The 17,960-nt window shown below is 37.8% G+C and overlaps 1 protein-coding gene across 1 annotated transcript; it reads right to left on the reverse strand.

Annotated features, from left to right (window-relative positions):
• Positions 1–8,699: 8,699 nt before the first annotated feature.
• Positions 8,700–15,652, reverse strand: LOC135247392 (alpha-2A adrenergic receptor-like). Its single transcript, XM_064320792.1, has 2 exons — positions 15,121–15,652; positions 8,700–14,787 (listed from the first exon to the last, which is right to left on the reverse strand). Exon 2 carries the CDS (start codon positions 14,753–14,755, stop codon positions 13,544–13,546), a length of 1,212 nt encoding a protein of 403 aa, XP_064176862.1. The 5' UTR covers positions 14,756–14,787; positions 15,121–15,652; the 3' UTR covers positions 8,700–13,543.
• Positions 15,653–17,960: the final 2,308 nt, after the last annotated feature.

The following is a 17,960-nucleotide window of genomic DNA, read 5'->3' on the forward strand; positions in this document are numbered from 1 at the left end:
TTGTACACCAGACAGACTCTAGCCTATAGCATAATCTCTCTTCGACTATGAAAACCTCCAAAATGACATAGAATGCACTTAGTGTCCGGCCTTTTAATAATAATATAATGTACGATAATATTTAAAATTACAGGGCTTGAACCACCCAATTATATTTATACACTTTGGTTTCTGCAGAAATTACAGTACTTTTCATACATAAAAACACGTCTTTGTCCCAAATATTATGTAGATTACTCTATAAAGAGGCATCAAATATCTCAACAACAGAACACTATATATAACAGATGCCCCATTTGGAGCCATGTTGAGTCTAGCGCTAAACATAAGCAATTGCTTTTGAAGCAATATTCATGAAAATCTCAAATACTAAGTACTTTCAGTACTAAGCACACATTTTTTCCAGTATTGTTTAAGGTAAACCGCCCAAAATACAAAAATAAAACTTTTCAAAATGAACTATTTTTGAGAGGTCAAAAAATACCATACCATCTTAAGAAATCAGGTCCAGTTATTTTGTATTAAATTGATTGGCTAGTGTGCCAAAGTACCACTGTTCTCAGAAAGCTATTATTGCCATCAGTTCATGGAAGCACACATCTGACTGCTCACAGTTCAAATGAGGCCTGTCTCTTTCCGCATATGCATAAGTCTGATGCACTTTGCACTTTCATTTTGCTTGGCTGGGACCTGTTGCTTCTGCTGGGTAAATTAACATGCCAACCTTATGTAACTGGTTTTGTAACATTATACAAGATATACAACAGTCTCAGTCTGTATCCTGTTTAGGTCCTGTTCAATTGCATGAGTTGACAGACTCAAACACTAATGGTAAAATAAAATAAAAAAACATGCAGCAGGCAGCTCAGGGAATGGCTGATATCCCATCAGGCCATTTACCTGTTCTGGAAAAGTACCCATCGAAAGTAATGTTTACAGGGAAAACAATAAGCTGGAATATGATTCAATTTTGTTTCTCTGAGATGGTTGTAGCCAGCTTGCAAGCAAAGGTCTGGACAGTTCTTTAATTTAGGCATACTTCTGATTTACAATGCATCAAGGTTAGACATGGGCATCTTACACAAATCTATAGCAGTTCATCAGTATTACAGCTTTATTTATTTTTGCAGTGAATGGCGTGCACTTTGCCTTTTTGTTTGCATTGTACTGTTTGTATTGTTTTTGTTACCAGCAGAAATACGTATTAAATTAAGATGGATTTTTTGTATTATTTCTCACATTCTCAAATGAGTTGTGAGGATGTGTATAGCATCTCCAGCTTTACAATTTCTCTCATTAGCATCAGATGTAGACAGTGTTTATCGCAGTCTGCACCCCATAGACAGTGCACGTTATGATTGCTGTAATGGATAATCAAGAACGAAAATCAAACATGTTGCTTTGAGGACATAGGTGACTACAAAGCTCTTCGCAATATAAAATGTCAGCCATGAGTGGAGGGGGTCCGATTAATTAAAAGAACACTCCTGGGGTTTTTATTAACATAATAAATACATCCACATTTATAAAATAACGTAGGGCCCAGAGTGTTGCACTGTGGCTGTAATCACTGTTGTTCTCTATCACATTGTGTTCTTGAAATTGATCGTGCCTGAGCACAGCACAGCAATCAGCCACGCAAAGAAAAGCACTCGGTTGTGAGCACTGGCATGCTGAGAATGGTACAAAGAGGTCGATTCGAGAGAACAGGGATGAGTAAAAAGGAGGAATTATTCCAACACGTCAATTCATTTACAAAGTCTAATGAAACTGCGCAAAATAGAAGTAATTTCTGTTTGCAGTTTTATTTATTTATTTTTTTGATAGATTTGCTGTTCTATCAAATTAGCGCCTTGTGATCATCTCTTGTCACAACTAGTTCAGCAACGCGGATTCACGTAAGACACGGCTCCAGAGACGACAACCGCGACATGAAAGACACATTGTGCATTTGTTGATGCAAATTACGGCATTGATGACAGTTTGATTCCACATCATTTCCATTTTGAGTGGCTGTTTCTCCATGTTAAATTGGACCCACTGAGATGGCCATTTCTGCTAAAACTTTTGTCCGGTAGGCTTCGTTTACATTTCAAGTGGTGGACTCCCTTTTAATGTACTCAATGCCAATTTCGGGACACTTGGAAAGTGACACAAAAATCTACAATGAATTTTTAAGGTCGTATACATTTAGTGAGTGGAAACAGCATCGCCACACTATAGCGGATTGAAATCCTCACAATGCCATGCACCTAAGCATCAGCATGCAAGCACGAGGGACTCAGCAGTGTCTACCCTCCAGCCTCATACCCCAAGGGAGCTGTTCATTCATCGCTGTAGAGTACCTCTCCTTTACTATGTCTTACAAATTTGAGGAATACATTTTATATAGTTAGATTTTTATTTTTTATTTTTTATCACCATAAATATTCCTTGATGGCATTTAGCAAATACTAATCCAGAGCAGTTTACACAGCTTTTTTTTTTTTTTTTTTGCTACGTACAGCCCATTCATACAGTTGTATGTTTGCTGACATAATTCAGGTGAAGTACATTGCTCAAGGGCAATGGTCTTCCCAGGAATCAAACCTGAAACCAGGTCAATCCACAAAGCTATATGAAAATTTTCCAGAAAAGAGCATAACCACAGCACTGTACATCTTTAGACGAATATTTACTTATGTCTTGTGTTCTTAAATTCAAGCTCAATAAATCGCTTTCAACGGTTTTAGCTGCCCTTAGCTGCCACGCCACACTACCACACATAGTACATTGTGTGCATATTAGGTTACAGATTAAATATTACTGTCTTGTCTGGACTATCGCGTCATGTTGTTCACAACACGTACATCAGTAAGGATGTGGCTCAAATTAAGGAAACACTTTCGTATCCTATTAATGTTCAATGGTCCGTGTCAAGTCAAGGTAGATGATTCTGCATTTGCCAGGATGCGTCACTGGAGTGTACGCTCGGTGATTCACAATGAACTCACATTTAACAGTTCGTTTTTTTTTGCCCAAAGTATGTAATCGTTTTTTTGTGGATGCAGCGTGATCCATCAGAGCGAGTCTCTTAAAATTCTGAAAAAGCCAAGAAGCATGGCTGGAAGGGACAATGAATTAAGATTGTGAAGGGATTGTGAAGTAGCAAATGGATATGTAAGGTGCAAGAGCCAAATAAAAACATCACATTCAAATGTTTCTCGATCTCGGATGAAAACTGTTCAGCGCCACAGCAGGTCTGATCGGCAGCATTCCCAGAAATGCGGAGGTAGTTAATGTACGACCACCCACAGCACAGAGGCCACATTTCTCATAAGGAACAAAATGGGGGGAAAACGTTTCCCTGTCCCCTGGAGCAAACATCTTCGGTCTGGTATGAGAAAGGTCTTCCTGTGTCAGCAAAGGTCGCACACAAGGAAGAATTCACACACAAGCCTGTCTGCAGAGAGCCTGGTGCTCCTTTATTCAGTTTTATGACTGTTGGACCATCCCCTGTCAGTGCAGTCATCTTCATGCCCCCCCCCCAACTGGAAACTGGTAAGTATAAAGCTCTCTTGCTGCATATTCAACGGCCGACTTTTAGGATGAATATCCCCTATCTCAGTTGCTTCATATAACGAAGAAAGAAAATGCATTTTAAGCATTTATTTCAGATTTTTCCTCTAGTCACGAAATAGTGTTCACTTGCTTTCTACCATTAGCTTGCAACAATGCTGGTAATGCACATAAACAAATGTATGAATGTAAATACACAGGGTATAGCTATATATTTGATTTTGAAAATGGAATGCATGGTTGAAGGGGACTTTCTTCTGCAGAGGCTGTGTACCACTGAACCTCTGACTTGTAATCCTGCTCTGGGATTTAAAGAAATACAGCTGAAATGATGTTCTGGCGTCCTCTTTAGGCTCCCAACTGTGACTCTCGACTCTTTTTTATTTCAACGTTGTCGTCTGTTAAGCAAGCATCTGTTTACATATTTTGTATTTCAAGGCAAAGTTTCCAGAAACGCAAATGTCATCCAAAGGTGAAAGGTGAACAGATGCAGGAGGGGAAATTTGCCAGAAATATGTAACTTGTGTTTAGCGAAACCCCTGGGGCTCCGTGTGAATGAACTACTGTAGACGTTGCTGAATATGGCTGTACAGAATCCAATGGATAGAACATTTTGCTTGACAGTCAAATGAAAATTCACAAGTTCAGTACCACTGCAATCACCCATGTCAGAATCCTCTCAGATTGATTATTCTCACAACCTTGTGCTGAAAGCTTACCGTCTGGCATTTTCTCTTCTATTAAAGCTCCAAGGGGATGCCTTCTTTAATGAAAAACATATGGCACATTTTCACTTTATTCTTTAGGGATGCATATATTACAAACTGCTAGAAGTAGGAGAACATTGAGGATTGAACAGCGGGGAAAAATGTATGTCTGCCTTAGGCCTTTTTAAAAAATAAATAAATAAACAAACAAACAACTTTTTCTTGTTATCAGCACAGAGACACCTCTGCCTTATTTTCAAGTTGCAGACCAACAAATTGGAAAATGCAACTGATAAAATTATTGACCAACAATGTTGCACAAAGATCACAGCTACGATTATGAATCCCAGCTGAACCTAGAGCATAGATTCTCTAAATACTGGCTTCTGCTGCATTTAAATTATCTGAGTATATCTGTGTGGTCAAAAGGTCCTTTGATTCCAGTGAAAGGCCGCAAATATAATTTATTGGTGACAATTTTTTTAATGAAAATGGTTTTTATAGAAAATGCAACACCAGATACGTCCCTGCCTGCATTTTCTCTTCATTGTAAGATGAAAGGGAGGTTCTAGTTTGGATAAGGGCAGGTGTCCTTCAAACCCTAATGATACTAAAGAAGTGCAGGCCTATTTTCTGAAATGGAACACAGCATCACACATTGACATTGCATCACATTAGTGAAAGGGGAGTTTGTAGCATTTTTGCAGTGTTTATCAAAATGAAGCATTCTACCATATTATTATTATTATTATTATTATTATTATCATTATTATACAACAAAATCTAGGTGTTTCAAGATGTATATATTTTTTTTTTGCCTTGAAAATGCTTTTCAGTGTATTCCACATAGGGTTTCTGAGCTTAAAGTACCTCAATAGGACACCCATAATGAAAACACTGATTTGTATGGTGCAAAATTAAATAAAGTTGTCTATGCTATATCAGGCAGACAGACAGACAGGTAGAGATTAATTGGGGGTATTTTCTTAATATTTTTTTTAATAACTCAACAGCATATTGGTGTGCATTTATCATTCATCAGGCTGCACACAAAGGGAGGTCGCCTCTGTGACTGTGACACTGCCTGGGAAGTTGCCCTGGAGACCAACACGGTCAGTCCATTTTATGTACACAACACTCAGCCATTTTCTCCTGATTCACTACAAGTCTTCTGGTGCAGAACATACAGGCACATTCCCTCAGAATCTATTCAATTCTAAATGAATGGGCGATAATGTTATTTTCAACATCAAACCTGTTGCCAAATCCTAATGTGACATTCTTCAGGAGGAAACACTGTTACTTAACTCTTAAACTCCCAATATTTCTTAAAATATTATAAGTTCTGTGTAAGGTCGGGCCTCTCTTCCCACATAAACTCTGTAGTCTTCTTAAGCCTTGAAATGCCACCTTAATGATAGACTGTCAAACATGAATAGAAGACATTTGCCACAAAATCTGTGGGTTGACATTTTCATTTGTGTTTATTGTCAATGGGTTGCCTTTGTCATGTATATTAAACGGTGATGGGTTTGAATTGCCGGTTGTCTTAAATGTCAGTGAAGGGTTGCTGGGGTGTCCCATTAAAACACAAGGTTGCGCTGTGTGGTACATTCCACAGTCTGGTATCAAATCCTCACCATGTTCGTGCCAACTGTGGCCAGCAGTCCTCTCTGGTGGGTGCGTAATTATTCATAGTGTTGTCCAGGGAGAGATGGCTTTAATCAACATGTTTTTCCTGCCACATGCCAGAGAAACTCTTGTAGTCGATCAGACTCCAGCAATCTCCCTCTCATCATTTCCACTGATGGATTGTTTGGTAAAAAGAAGCTGTGACTACGTGCTTGACTGCTAGTCTGCTCCTCTGGAATTGGCATAAGATGTTTCAGCAATGTAACTATGATTCAGCACTCCAAATTTGGAGAACAGATGTAATTGGGGGAAAAATTGGTTCTAGAAAAAGAAAGAAAGAAAGAAAGAAGTTGCTGCTTTTGGCATGTTGAAATTCTGGCTTGGTATTAAATACCTATGGGGGCATTAGGCAAGAGTGTCAATGTACAGAAATCAGATTTTAGCAATGGATTTGTTAGCAGAAGTGTGTAGATTCATATCTCAGCTGGGGCTGGGGCATGAATTTCTTCTGCATAAATATAAAACAAAATGCTATGGTGATGTACGTGCCAAAAGTAAATCAAAATATAATTTTTAATAATTTATTGAAATAATTTATTACCTATTCTAGTTCTTTTTAGTTCTCTTTGAAAATATTTCTGAATATTCGAATTTTTCTGTTCCCTATTACAGGAAGTTAGACACGAGTGGAGACAAATAGGTAAGCCTATTTTTCCGCCACTTGTTTCAAAAGAAGCACTACTAAAGTAAACAGATGACGCACAATTAATTGACACAAGTAATTTAGTGTGGCACAATTTAGTCTCCAAACATAATGCGCAAGGGGAAGTTTGTGATTGTGAGCGATTTTACCTTTTGTTTACAATCACTCAACAGCCAGCAGTCCGAATACTGTGTTTAGTGATTGCTCATATGCAGCCATTTATTGCCATCCCAGATAAAATGCTGTTAATTACGCAGTTAATCGAGCAAATTGCTTGGCTCCCTAGTGTGGAACAGGCCTGTATTTTGGCAGTTCAAATGAGTTCTTTGTAAAAAAAAAAAAAAAAGTAGTATGACACGGTGTTCCATTATTTCTGTGTTTCCATATGCAAAATTAAAAGTTCCCAGCAGGAGTGCTGTCCTGGACCTTACGGATTTTTTAACGAAGTTTTTGTAGGATTCATCACTCAGTCTTAGTTATATTATTGCATGGAGTTGAACACATTTCTATTCATAATTTTCTGAGCAAAACCCATGCAGACAGACAGAGTCCCAGCAATGCCCGCCTTTTGTGGGAAATACTTAAATAGACCGAGAGGTCATTTAGTCCAATGTTGTGCAAATACGTGAGTGTACATTAACTCAGGTGTCTGCCATCTGTTCTCCAACACTTTGGCGCTAATGAGACAATCACCGCAGAACACTTACAGAGATTTGGAGCTCCATAATGTTGCAACGCAGCTGGACCCTTAACGAGGTCAATTCAGCTGAGGGCCCAAGGGCCAAATGCAGCCCACCACAGACCGATGCTTGGTCACAGATACAAAAATAATGACAACTGTGCCTTCTAATAGTAACTGAATAATAAATAATAGCCACAATTATTTTTTCTCATACATATACGCACACAGTCGGTACTTGTTGGTACACTGTTTTATGAATAACACATGGAAATGCTCGGCCCATATACGCCAGTTTTAATAATAATCTGGCCCCCATGATAAGTAGTTGAAAACCCAGCTCCAGACAGTTACACGGAGGTGAGGTATACTTGTTTGCCCACATTGTTGCTGCGTTCTCTGGTTGGCCCTGTTTGAACTGAAATTCCACCCTCTTGCCTTCTGTCTTCTGCAAGTGCCTGTGAACCCATGTGTTAAAATAAGAAAGGACATCTGTTTTGGCAATAGTGTATCTCACAAAACCTACCAGAAATTACCGGTCCGTGCCTAGGGCTCTCACTGCCTTTGCCAAACTCTGCTATGGTGTGGCATGTGAGTGCCCTCTAAAGTTCACGCCCTTGATAAGGATAAGTAAAGAAGGCCATACAAAATAAACAATACAGGTAATGAGCTCTCCTGTACGCTCAAAAATGGCGCAAGTGTATTATGTTCATATTAATACAAGAGGTAAAACTGTTTGTTTAACAAGTCACCTGTTTTTTTTTTTGTTTTGTTTTGTTTTTTTTTTCCCAAAAACTTATGTGACAGATTTATTCACACCCCTGTCAGTATTTTGTGAGGTGAAACTGAGATGGCCATTGCAAAACAATAATTTTAGAGTCAGATAAACATTTTTTGGTCGATTTAAAGGACTGCCTGAGATAATTGTTTACTTTAAAGATTCAATTGTGGCTAGCTCTGAGCCAGGTATTTGGCCTAAATATTTTGGTGGATTCCACTCCATTCAAGAGCCCCAGGACCAGTTGATGCATACCAACCCCATAACATCAAAGATACACCATATTTGACCTTAAGGTACGACATACCTTTAAACATAAGCATCTTTCGTCCAATGCCTAACCCACTACTGGTGTACATGGTCAAAAAGCTAAATTTCGTTTTCATTTGATCATAACACTATGGAGTTGCAATGCCATATAGCAAGCTCCAGATACTTATTTTTGTTGGTTGCCCTCAACAGATCCTTTCTTTCAGGATAAACTTCTAACAAGCCTATTAGCATGAAGGTATGAAGGTGGCGTTTGTGTCCTCCAATGCAATCAAATTTTGTTGCCCTGACTGTGGGCCTTTTCTGCCTTGCAAATTATCTGCTTCATCGTGCATAGATTCAGCTGTGTCCTTGATCATGCAGGTTTACTACTTTTCTTTTTTTTTTTACTTTTGTTTTTTTAATGCAGATTTAATTGTGTTGTATTTCATTCAGACTGATTATTAGTGGAGTGAATAGCTGTGATCCATGTCTTTCTCAGAAAAAAAAGACTCTTTATTAAACAAAATCTTTGTCTCTGAGCAATTGCATCTGTACAAAAGAAAATAATTTTACAACTTTTTGGGCAACCAGTATAGCTCCTAATTTTATTTTTCTTTGCTCATCTTTATAAAGGGCGTTAATTGTTCTGGAGGACACCGTACCTCACAGTGCCACATGTCAGCTTACATAACCAATGCTTACATTACCTGTTAACCCAATATAAACATCTGGAGTGCAGCATGACAACTATATATGACTGTGTATATATCCACAAACATTTTTTTCTCTCTAAAGAACAGAACGGGCAAATGGAACCTCCTACTCTGTCAATGCGTCCTCATTCTCCTCTTATGAAAATGCAGACAAAAAAATATCAGTGGGCTTGCAGCATTATTTTTGCAGAATGGAAATACACCTAAGTGTTAATTTTCTACTGGTCGATTACTTGCATTTGATTTTTGGGTTTATATTTGCACTTATTTGTATAATTATGTCACAGATGTTAAGATAATACATATGGCCTCACAAATGGAAGGAAATAAACTTTCAAAAGTCCCAATTTCCCTATTTACATTTTGACTCATGCTTGTGCCCCCTGGTTAAATGTCTCTAGAAAACCACTACATGTATATGTAATGTGTGTTTATGTAAATGTCTGTCAACAAAGTTACAACTGTGAAGATACCATCATATGTCAATCTATCTTGGTTCAGTTTGGGTACAGGTAGGACAGCTAGCAAGAAGGGGTCACTGAGGTCAGAATGAATCCTTGAAGAACATAACATGACATAACGTAAGATGAGAACAGGCCATTCAGCACAACACTGCACGTCTATTCCAAGGTGAGATGTTTATGTATGCACATATTACAAAAAATGCAATTAATAATTATTGTGAAGATCAAAACACATGCATTTATAGTTAGTTAAGTTAGTATAGTTGAGTATAGAATCACTCTTACAGACAGTGAGCCTTTGAACCTGGTGGGATGCAGCAGTTACAATGGTTCTTGCGAAAACACAGTTCTGAAAGCAAAATTGATTTTTTTATAAAACATAATTACTTTAACATTTTCAAGTGTCAAACATTTCACTAAAATGCATTCATTTATAGTTAAACAATTTTGTTCAAAACCTGGGGAATCCAAATAGTTCAGAGACAGCATGAGTTTTATTTATTTATTTATTTATTTATCTATTCATTCATTTATTATGGTAGTGTGATTCCTGTGAATCCCAGAGAGCTCCGAATCCCATTCCCCACATTTCATCTTTATTGAATAAAGAAAATTAATTAAACACACCACTAAACCCTGCACCTGTTTTGTTTGTTTGTTTGCTTGTTTGTTTGTTTCCAGGCATCTCAGGGGCATCAAACACAACAGTACATCTGGCCTAAAGCATAGCTGCCAACCTCCTTAGATCCAGTACCTGACTCTTTACAGTTGGTACAGGGGGGAAATAACAGTTCTGGTCTCTGATTCTTAACATTGCTTAATGTATCTAACTGTTTTGAGATGTAATTTTATTTGAATTAAAATTTATAATATCGCTTCTTGTGAGTTGCATCATTTCCCTTTCATCATAATACATTCATGCATTGGGCCCTTAATATAAGGATACAACATAAATTGTAATGTTGTGGAAGAAATGCATAATAAAAGCAGCCTGAGGACTAGATCTCATAATTTTTGGTGTGCTGCTCTAGTTGTCAAATCAACCTTGGGGATACTTCAAAACATATACATTTTTGGCTAGCTGACCTGAATAAGGGTCTATTTCCAGAATGAAGATAAAACATTGAAGGGTCTATCATCCTTTGAGGTGAAATACATGAACCATTTCAGGTTGCCAAGAGCATTGTGCTTTCTTACAGTGGAATCAAGATCATTTTAAATAATTGCAGCCAAACATTCTACAAATTGACTCACCTTTGGTCGAGAGACTATAGGGACCACTGAGCTGCATGGATGGATATGATTTTATCATGTATAAACTGCCACACACAGACAAGCTGACAGCAATAATGGGCCTTCTCTAACCTCCATGCAAGGTACACGATTTTGGCAGTTTTTTACAGGCATGAGCTTTGCTGAATACCTTCCTTAGATATATGTTGCCTCTAACCCCACAAATCTAAAGCACTGAATACAATATTAATGTTCTTATCTGACCTGGTCTGCATTTACCATGACAAACTTTGCCTAAATTTAAATGTCCAATGTTTTTGAGGGAAAATAAAAACGTTTAATTTACATATATATAGTAGCCTTCTTTTTTCCAGTATGAAATAAGCCTGAAACAGAATAGGTAAGTAGCATATTTAGATAGGTAATAGATACATATCAATCTATTTACAAGTATTTTTTAATCCCCAGAATTTAAAGTGAAACATTTGTCTTTTTTTAAGAGAAGTGGAAATAGTCACCTCCTAAGGTTATCAGCAAGCACATTTTCATGGTTCACTTAATGTATCACCTATCTGACAAACCCTGCAATGAACACTGTTCCCAAGAAATACAAGTAAATGGTACAGTGCCAGCCTAGGTGTTAATAGAATAAAAGAAAGGATATCTGAGACTTGTAATAAAGGATAAAACATAAATACCAATGCAGAATGCTGACTAAAAGAAATAACCTTCCGTTTATTAGTCATGGGAGAGTGATGCTCCGTGAAACCCTTAGTCAGTGGACATGAGCTGTCAATCACTAATATGTTCCAATAAAATAACTGTGTTCATGGTAATAAAACACCATGATTTGTCAGTGAGTCACTTAAAACACAATTGCTCCGCCCATTTTGAGGTACATAAAACCTTGATCTCTCTGTAGGCTTCTGTCAAAAACATTGCTTGTCCACATTTGTAGAATGTAATCATCGGGTACTGCCGTGGGAATCCCCCCTATACTCATTATTCTGGTGAAAAAGAAGTAGTCTATATTGCAGCAACTATGTTTAGAAACTGAACTTGGGAACCATCACATTCAAGAGTAATTTGACTTAAGGCCAACATATCAGTATTCAGAGAGAAAGTCTTTTAGGTATTGAACTGGCAAAACAATAAGTATTCTTTGAAATAAGGATACTAATGCAACAGAATGAGTGCACTTTTAATTTACAGTAGTTTGTTCAACATGAAGGTGAATCTCAGGCCAAAGAATAAAACACATACATTTGTTTCCCTACTCATCTTCTGATATGTCTGGTAACAGATGCACAACTTGCTAGCCCAGCATTCCTTGTGTGTGTGCACATTATACCTTACAGGCAATAGCAACTGACCACAGTGGCAACCCACTTGTTTTGAATGAAAACTTACCATTGCTTATCCAGCCTGGTAGTTGAGCAGGCTTTGTCATAGCATTTCATGATTTTAATTAGGAATCCAAGATTAAAAAAAAAAAAAAGTATTTACAATTGTTTATTCACACTGTATGTTGACTTGTGCAGTATTTTAATAAGGTCTCAAGTTCCTTCTGAATGCACAAACATTACGTTCAAGAAAAATCTACTCATTCTCAGCAGAGAGACTGAGTTTAGCAAGTCTGCAATTCTGGTTTGGGCATATCTTCAAAGAAATCTAAATGATCCATTGACTATGGGGGAACAATAACAAGTATGTTGACCATAAAGGTGACCAAACACTTTTAGAACTGATTAAATTAATCTTTCATGTCAAAACAAAACCAATGTTAAGACTGCGGCAGAAAACAAAGCCATTCAGCCTAGGCCGTACAAATAATGCTGTTTAATTTCTGGGTTGCAGCAACTTTTTTTATCTCTACCTTGATAAAGAATATGTATAATCAAACAATGTCCTTAAAGAACTTACAGTTATTCATCTACGAGCTCACACATTTTTTTAAAAAACCTTCCAACATAATAATATATATATGGCCTCAATGCGTAATTATTCTGTTTTTGTTTATTGTTTTGCTTGCATATTTGGAATGCTTAGCATAGTCTTGTCTGGTAAATTCAGTCAGACAGCCAGTCGATATTGTATGATATAAAAATATTTGTTTTGTTACTGAATTCATTTCAACATGCCGTATTCCTGTTAATCAAATGTCCCACTGAACCAAGAAGTCTAAAGGCCATGTCCTGTCCCGCTACCTAATTTATACAATCCAAGCTGATGTGAAAAATGCATTTATTAAATCATTTACATACCACACGTTTCTGTTCAATGTTGCAGTTTTGAAAACATCATGTTAAACATGACAAAATACCGACACGTTTTGAAAAAATGCACGCAATAAATGACGATATCAGGGTTATACATCCATAAATATAAATAACAATAACCACACATCTGTGGAATATTTATCATCACTGACGTAATATACTAGGCTATAGCCTTAAACAATTACATGACAGAATAAAATATATGCATGATGTCATTTTTTTTAATCGAAAATCTTTCCCCAGTTGGCACAGGTGTATACATTTCTCAATACATTATATAAAATGACTGTGCACTTAGCACTGGTATGCACGTTAACTCACTTGCAAAATAGGATGGAAAACAGTACATAGTAAACTACATTGTGTTAAATGAATTCTGATGGAATACAGTTTTCGCAGATAAAGTTTGTTTGATCCCTACTGCGCTCAATAACTCTGTTAAAGTTGAATTAACTGAACCTTTTTTGCTGTGTAAGCTAATTACAGTTACATACGTGATCAACACACACAATGAATTGTAAAATTTGTCCTTGCAGAGACAGTTCTCAAACAATTTGTTTTTTCTCACCTTTACAAAGTATCTTTTTAAAAGCCCTCCTAAAATCATTGTTAAATATTGTGTATATTATGGGGTTCAGGGAGCTGTTGCAGTACCCAAACCAGAAGAAAAACTTAAACAGTGTTAGGGGTACGTTGCACGAGTCACATATGGCTGTCAGTGTATAAGTGAAGAAAAACGGAAACCAGCATATTACAAAAACTCCTATCACCACTGCAAGCACGAAAGTGAATCGTTTTTCCCTGTTTTGGCGTCCTTTCCATCTGGATCCTTTAGCACTCAAACGGTCCTCTCTTTTCGGAATATTGTCTCCCGGTTTGATTCGACTGAGTTTTGTCTTGCTCTCCGCTTTCTTCTTTTTCATCGAACATGGGGTGTTCACATTATGGTCTGAAGAAGAGGACTCCTCTATGTCAACTCCATTTACTTCAGCTTTCTCAACCTTTTCTTTCTGCTCTACGTCCTTTTCCCCGGTTAATTTTTCGTGAAAGCGTTGTTCTTCCTCTAAGCCATTGTGTTTCTTGTCTGCTTCTGTTTTTTTCCTCTTTCCCGGAGGGGTCCGCGTTCTCTTCTTTGCAATTTGATAAATTCGAATGTAAACGAGAATCATGATGATGCAAGGGACAAAAAATGAACCAATGCACGAAGATATTATGTACCATTTGTCTTTGTTGATTTCACACGTTGGACCCTCCTCCTTGGCACCCTCTTTCTCCATCGTAATCAAAGGAGGGAATGATATAACTGCAGCGATGACCCAAACTATAACGATAATGCATTTTATCCTCTTGGGAGTTCGTTTGAGGTTGTACTCGATGGCTTTAGTGATGGACCAGTACCGGTCCAGGCTGATGGCGCATAGATGGGCAATAGATGCAGTGCAAAACAAAACGTCCAGGGCAAGGTAAATTTCACACCAAACTTTACCAAAGTACCAATAGCCCATTAGTTCATTGGCCAGAGAAAATGGCATGACCAGTGTGGCCACCAGAATGTCAGCGGACGCTAAGGAAACTAAAAATAAGTTCTGTGGGGCTTTTAAGCCCCGGCTTGTAAACACTGCTATAATTACAAGGACATTGCCAAATACTGTTAAGAGGATAAGAATCCCCACGAGTATCGTAAGGGGAATTGAGATTTCCATCCTGTACGGAAGGCCTCCAAGCAAAGTTTCGTTAGTCACGTTGTCAGACCCCATTTGAGAGATCGCCTTGCTTCCCCTTGAGGATTCTGTAAAATTAACAGAAACGCCCCACAAAATTACTTTCTAAACGTTGCATTTAAACTATTGTCAAGACTTTAATTTCAGACGATTTTTTTCCTGTCCATTGTCAGCCATCATCTTTGTTAATTGGTTTGTTTTGTCAAGCCGTCTTAGTAGGCTATAGGCAGTGCACACTTATCCACCCAAATAAAACATCAAAATCAGAGATACAGATACACTATAGTGTTTTTAAAAAACTCATATTAAACATAGCTTAAATATAGTCCATTTTCTTTAGGAACAAATAGCCTACAAATAATTATTCTATCTATGCAATGTGAATATAAATTAAGCCTTACCTTTCTGACTGTCACAGAAGTCCTTTGATAAGCCAACAAATATTGGCGAGCAGTTTCATGACTTAGTTTTTTTACGCTGGTCGACAAAGCAGCTTGTTTCAGGACACGTTACTAAATGGACGAGCTACGCTTTTATGAAGGCCCTTGCTATATAATTACCCATGTTGGATCTGGATCCGTGTCTCGCATGGGACTAATAGCGCGGTAATCACATTTGCCTGTGCCTCTGTCAGCGGGGCGCTTCCCCTATCTGCTGCTACCACCACTCCTTTCTCTTATAATACCAGCCCCTAGTCTGCGTTGCTTAGCACCCAGCGTCAAAACCACGTGGAAATAAAAAAGCAGCGCTTCAAACTCAGTAGACTACTTTTTTTTTCCTTTCCCGTATTCACCCATTTCCTATTCGTCCACTGCATGCCAAATCCAATGTGATTTTTCAGCCAGCACAGTGAGCTCATGTCCTTTCGTCAAACCATTGTCGACTACTGTCACCGGGTTTGACGGTGAGCAATTAAACTTTTAACATTGCTGTCCTTGGTTTGAACAGCCTAATTGATCGTGTTAATGTCCATTTGCGTGGTTACGCTGTGCAGTAGCCTTGACCTGCTGAACGAAACGTATCAATCCGGACAGGGTCATTAATTATAAGTAAACATATTTGAATACTATATATTTTTACAGGTTGTGTATTATGCAAGGAAATCAGGCTGAACATACGAATTTAAGTCGATTACATGGATGCAACAGGTCAAGAGTGTATCTGGAAAATTACTACACATGGCATTTTGTCCTATTCCTATTGTCAGCCATTTGGCGCACGCTTTTCTGTTAGCTAATTTGCGTTTTGTAAAAGGTTTATAATTATAAAAGGTTATAATGAAATATTTCGACAAAATGTGCTTCTCATTTAAACAAGCTGTGGACTTGTGAATTATAAAACAATGATTCTGTAATTTGTTGCCTGTTGCCTACATCGTTATTAAGCAAGAGAAAGCTCATTGACCACGATAAACAAAATTAACGTTTTGCTGTCATTTAGATTCTTCAATCTAAGCATTTTAATTAAGCCATGTGTACTTTCAAGATAGCCAAAAACTGCAATAAGCCTGCCAGTATGACAATAAAAAAACACATCTACGTATGGTTTCTCTGGACTAGTCTAGGTATATTAAGACAGAAGCCTTTCCCTCATGAAAACTCAAAACCAAAACAAACAAACCTTCAATGTAAATAATAGAGAACGAGAACTCTCTCTCCAGGAGTTCAGAGGTGTTTAGCCCATAAATAGTCGTCTGAGGATCGGAAGCTGTAGCCTTACATTTCACGGGCGTTGTGTTAGCGCTTCAGCACTGTGGACAGAGCGCAAGGATACAGTGACACCTGTCGACAGATGGCAAACAGTATCAGTTGCGGTATTGCACATGCAATAAACTCATTTTAAGCAAGCAAAAGTAGCCTGGAATCTACGTTTCCATGGTGAAAAAACAATATCTGATGTCTGGTTTGTCCATAAATAGCCTAATAGCCGACAATACAAATGTTTATGGTTAACGTTTTCGATTGTAATATTTCCTTTTCTATAATATCTTGGAGATGCAGAAAGAGTGGGCAATGATACGCTATTCCTTCATCAGCCCAAAGTCCTATACATATAATTCGTATATATCTTTATTACCACAGTGAAACAATTTTTAAAAAATTAAATCAACTCCTAGAATCAATTCTAGACTTTTAGTTTGCTTTTATTTGCATGAACTAATGATGCAACAGCACACATATTGCCAAGAAACAGATGATCAGCCAATTGTCCAAATTTTTTTTTTCTCCAAAACTGGGGGGCTATGTATAAAAAGGTTTTTCATTCCTATGTTTCACCTGATTTGGATGTAAATACCTGAAAAGTAAAGCTGAGAGCAAACACTTTGACTTCATTTCAATTCTAATGTGCTGGAGTACAGAATAAAAACAACATAAATTATGTCACTGTCAAAATACCTGTGGGCTGCACCGTGGATACATACACATCACCAAGTTCCATCTAGATCCCTTTCTCAGATTGTCGTGCTTGCAGGCACAGAAGCACAGGATCTCTAACAACCTGCACTCCACCTATCAGTGTTTTATAGGGATTATAATGACCATTATATAATGTTGGATACACTATGTTTGGAACTGGCTTGTGTTGCTTTATCCAAAACCCGTCCATGGCCACAAATGCCATAGTCCACATTTAAAATGTTGTTCAATTATTAATGTATTCCACAACAGAGTTTAAGTGTGAAGGTCTACCTAACAGTGTGCTTCAGAACCTACATGACACACAACCGGAAGTCATGGAGTGTAGATCTCTTGCCACCTTTCAATGTTATGGCTTTTCCTCATTGTTAAGTTTTTGAATGGGAAACAAGCTCACTTTAGGAGACTGCTGCTGCCTGGTCCCTTTAGGGGTCCAAGTGAAGACCAATGCAACAGAACAGAAATGGTGACAAAGACACAGAAGTAACTAAAATCTTTCGGCTATGAAATATAAAGTTCCAGGACTTTCCCTGGTTCCAGGGAGAAAAACAGTTCCGGTTCATTTACAGCAATGATTAGAACTGTTAAACTCTGCCAGTCTCACCTTTAATCATAATTCCAACCCTAACCGTCCAAACTAGGGCTTTCTGTGACAAGTAATGTGTGAAATATTTGCGAGATATTAAAAAACCAGTACATAAACATAGCAAAATGTTCAGTGTTAAATCGACTTTGGTAATAGCACATTTTAATCTGATAAGCATACAGGCATTGGAGCCCATCTGAACTCTTTTTAAGAGTCAGTGCACCTACTGGGTTAGGCG

Source organism: Anguilla rostrata, chromosome 2 (assembly GCF_018555375.3).
Source record: "Anguilla rostrata isolate EN2019 chromosome 2, ASM1855537v3, whole genome shotgun sequence".
Taxonomy (NCBI): domain Eukaryota; kingdom Metazoa; phylum Chordata; class Actinopteri; order Anguilliformes; family Anguillidae; genus Anguilla; species Anguilla rostrata.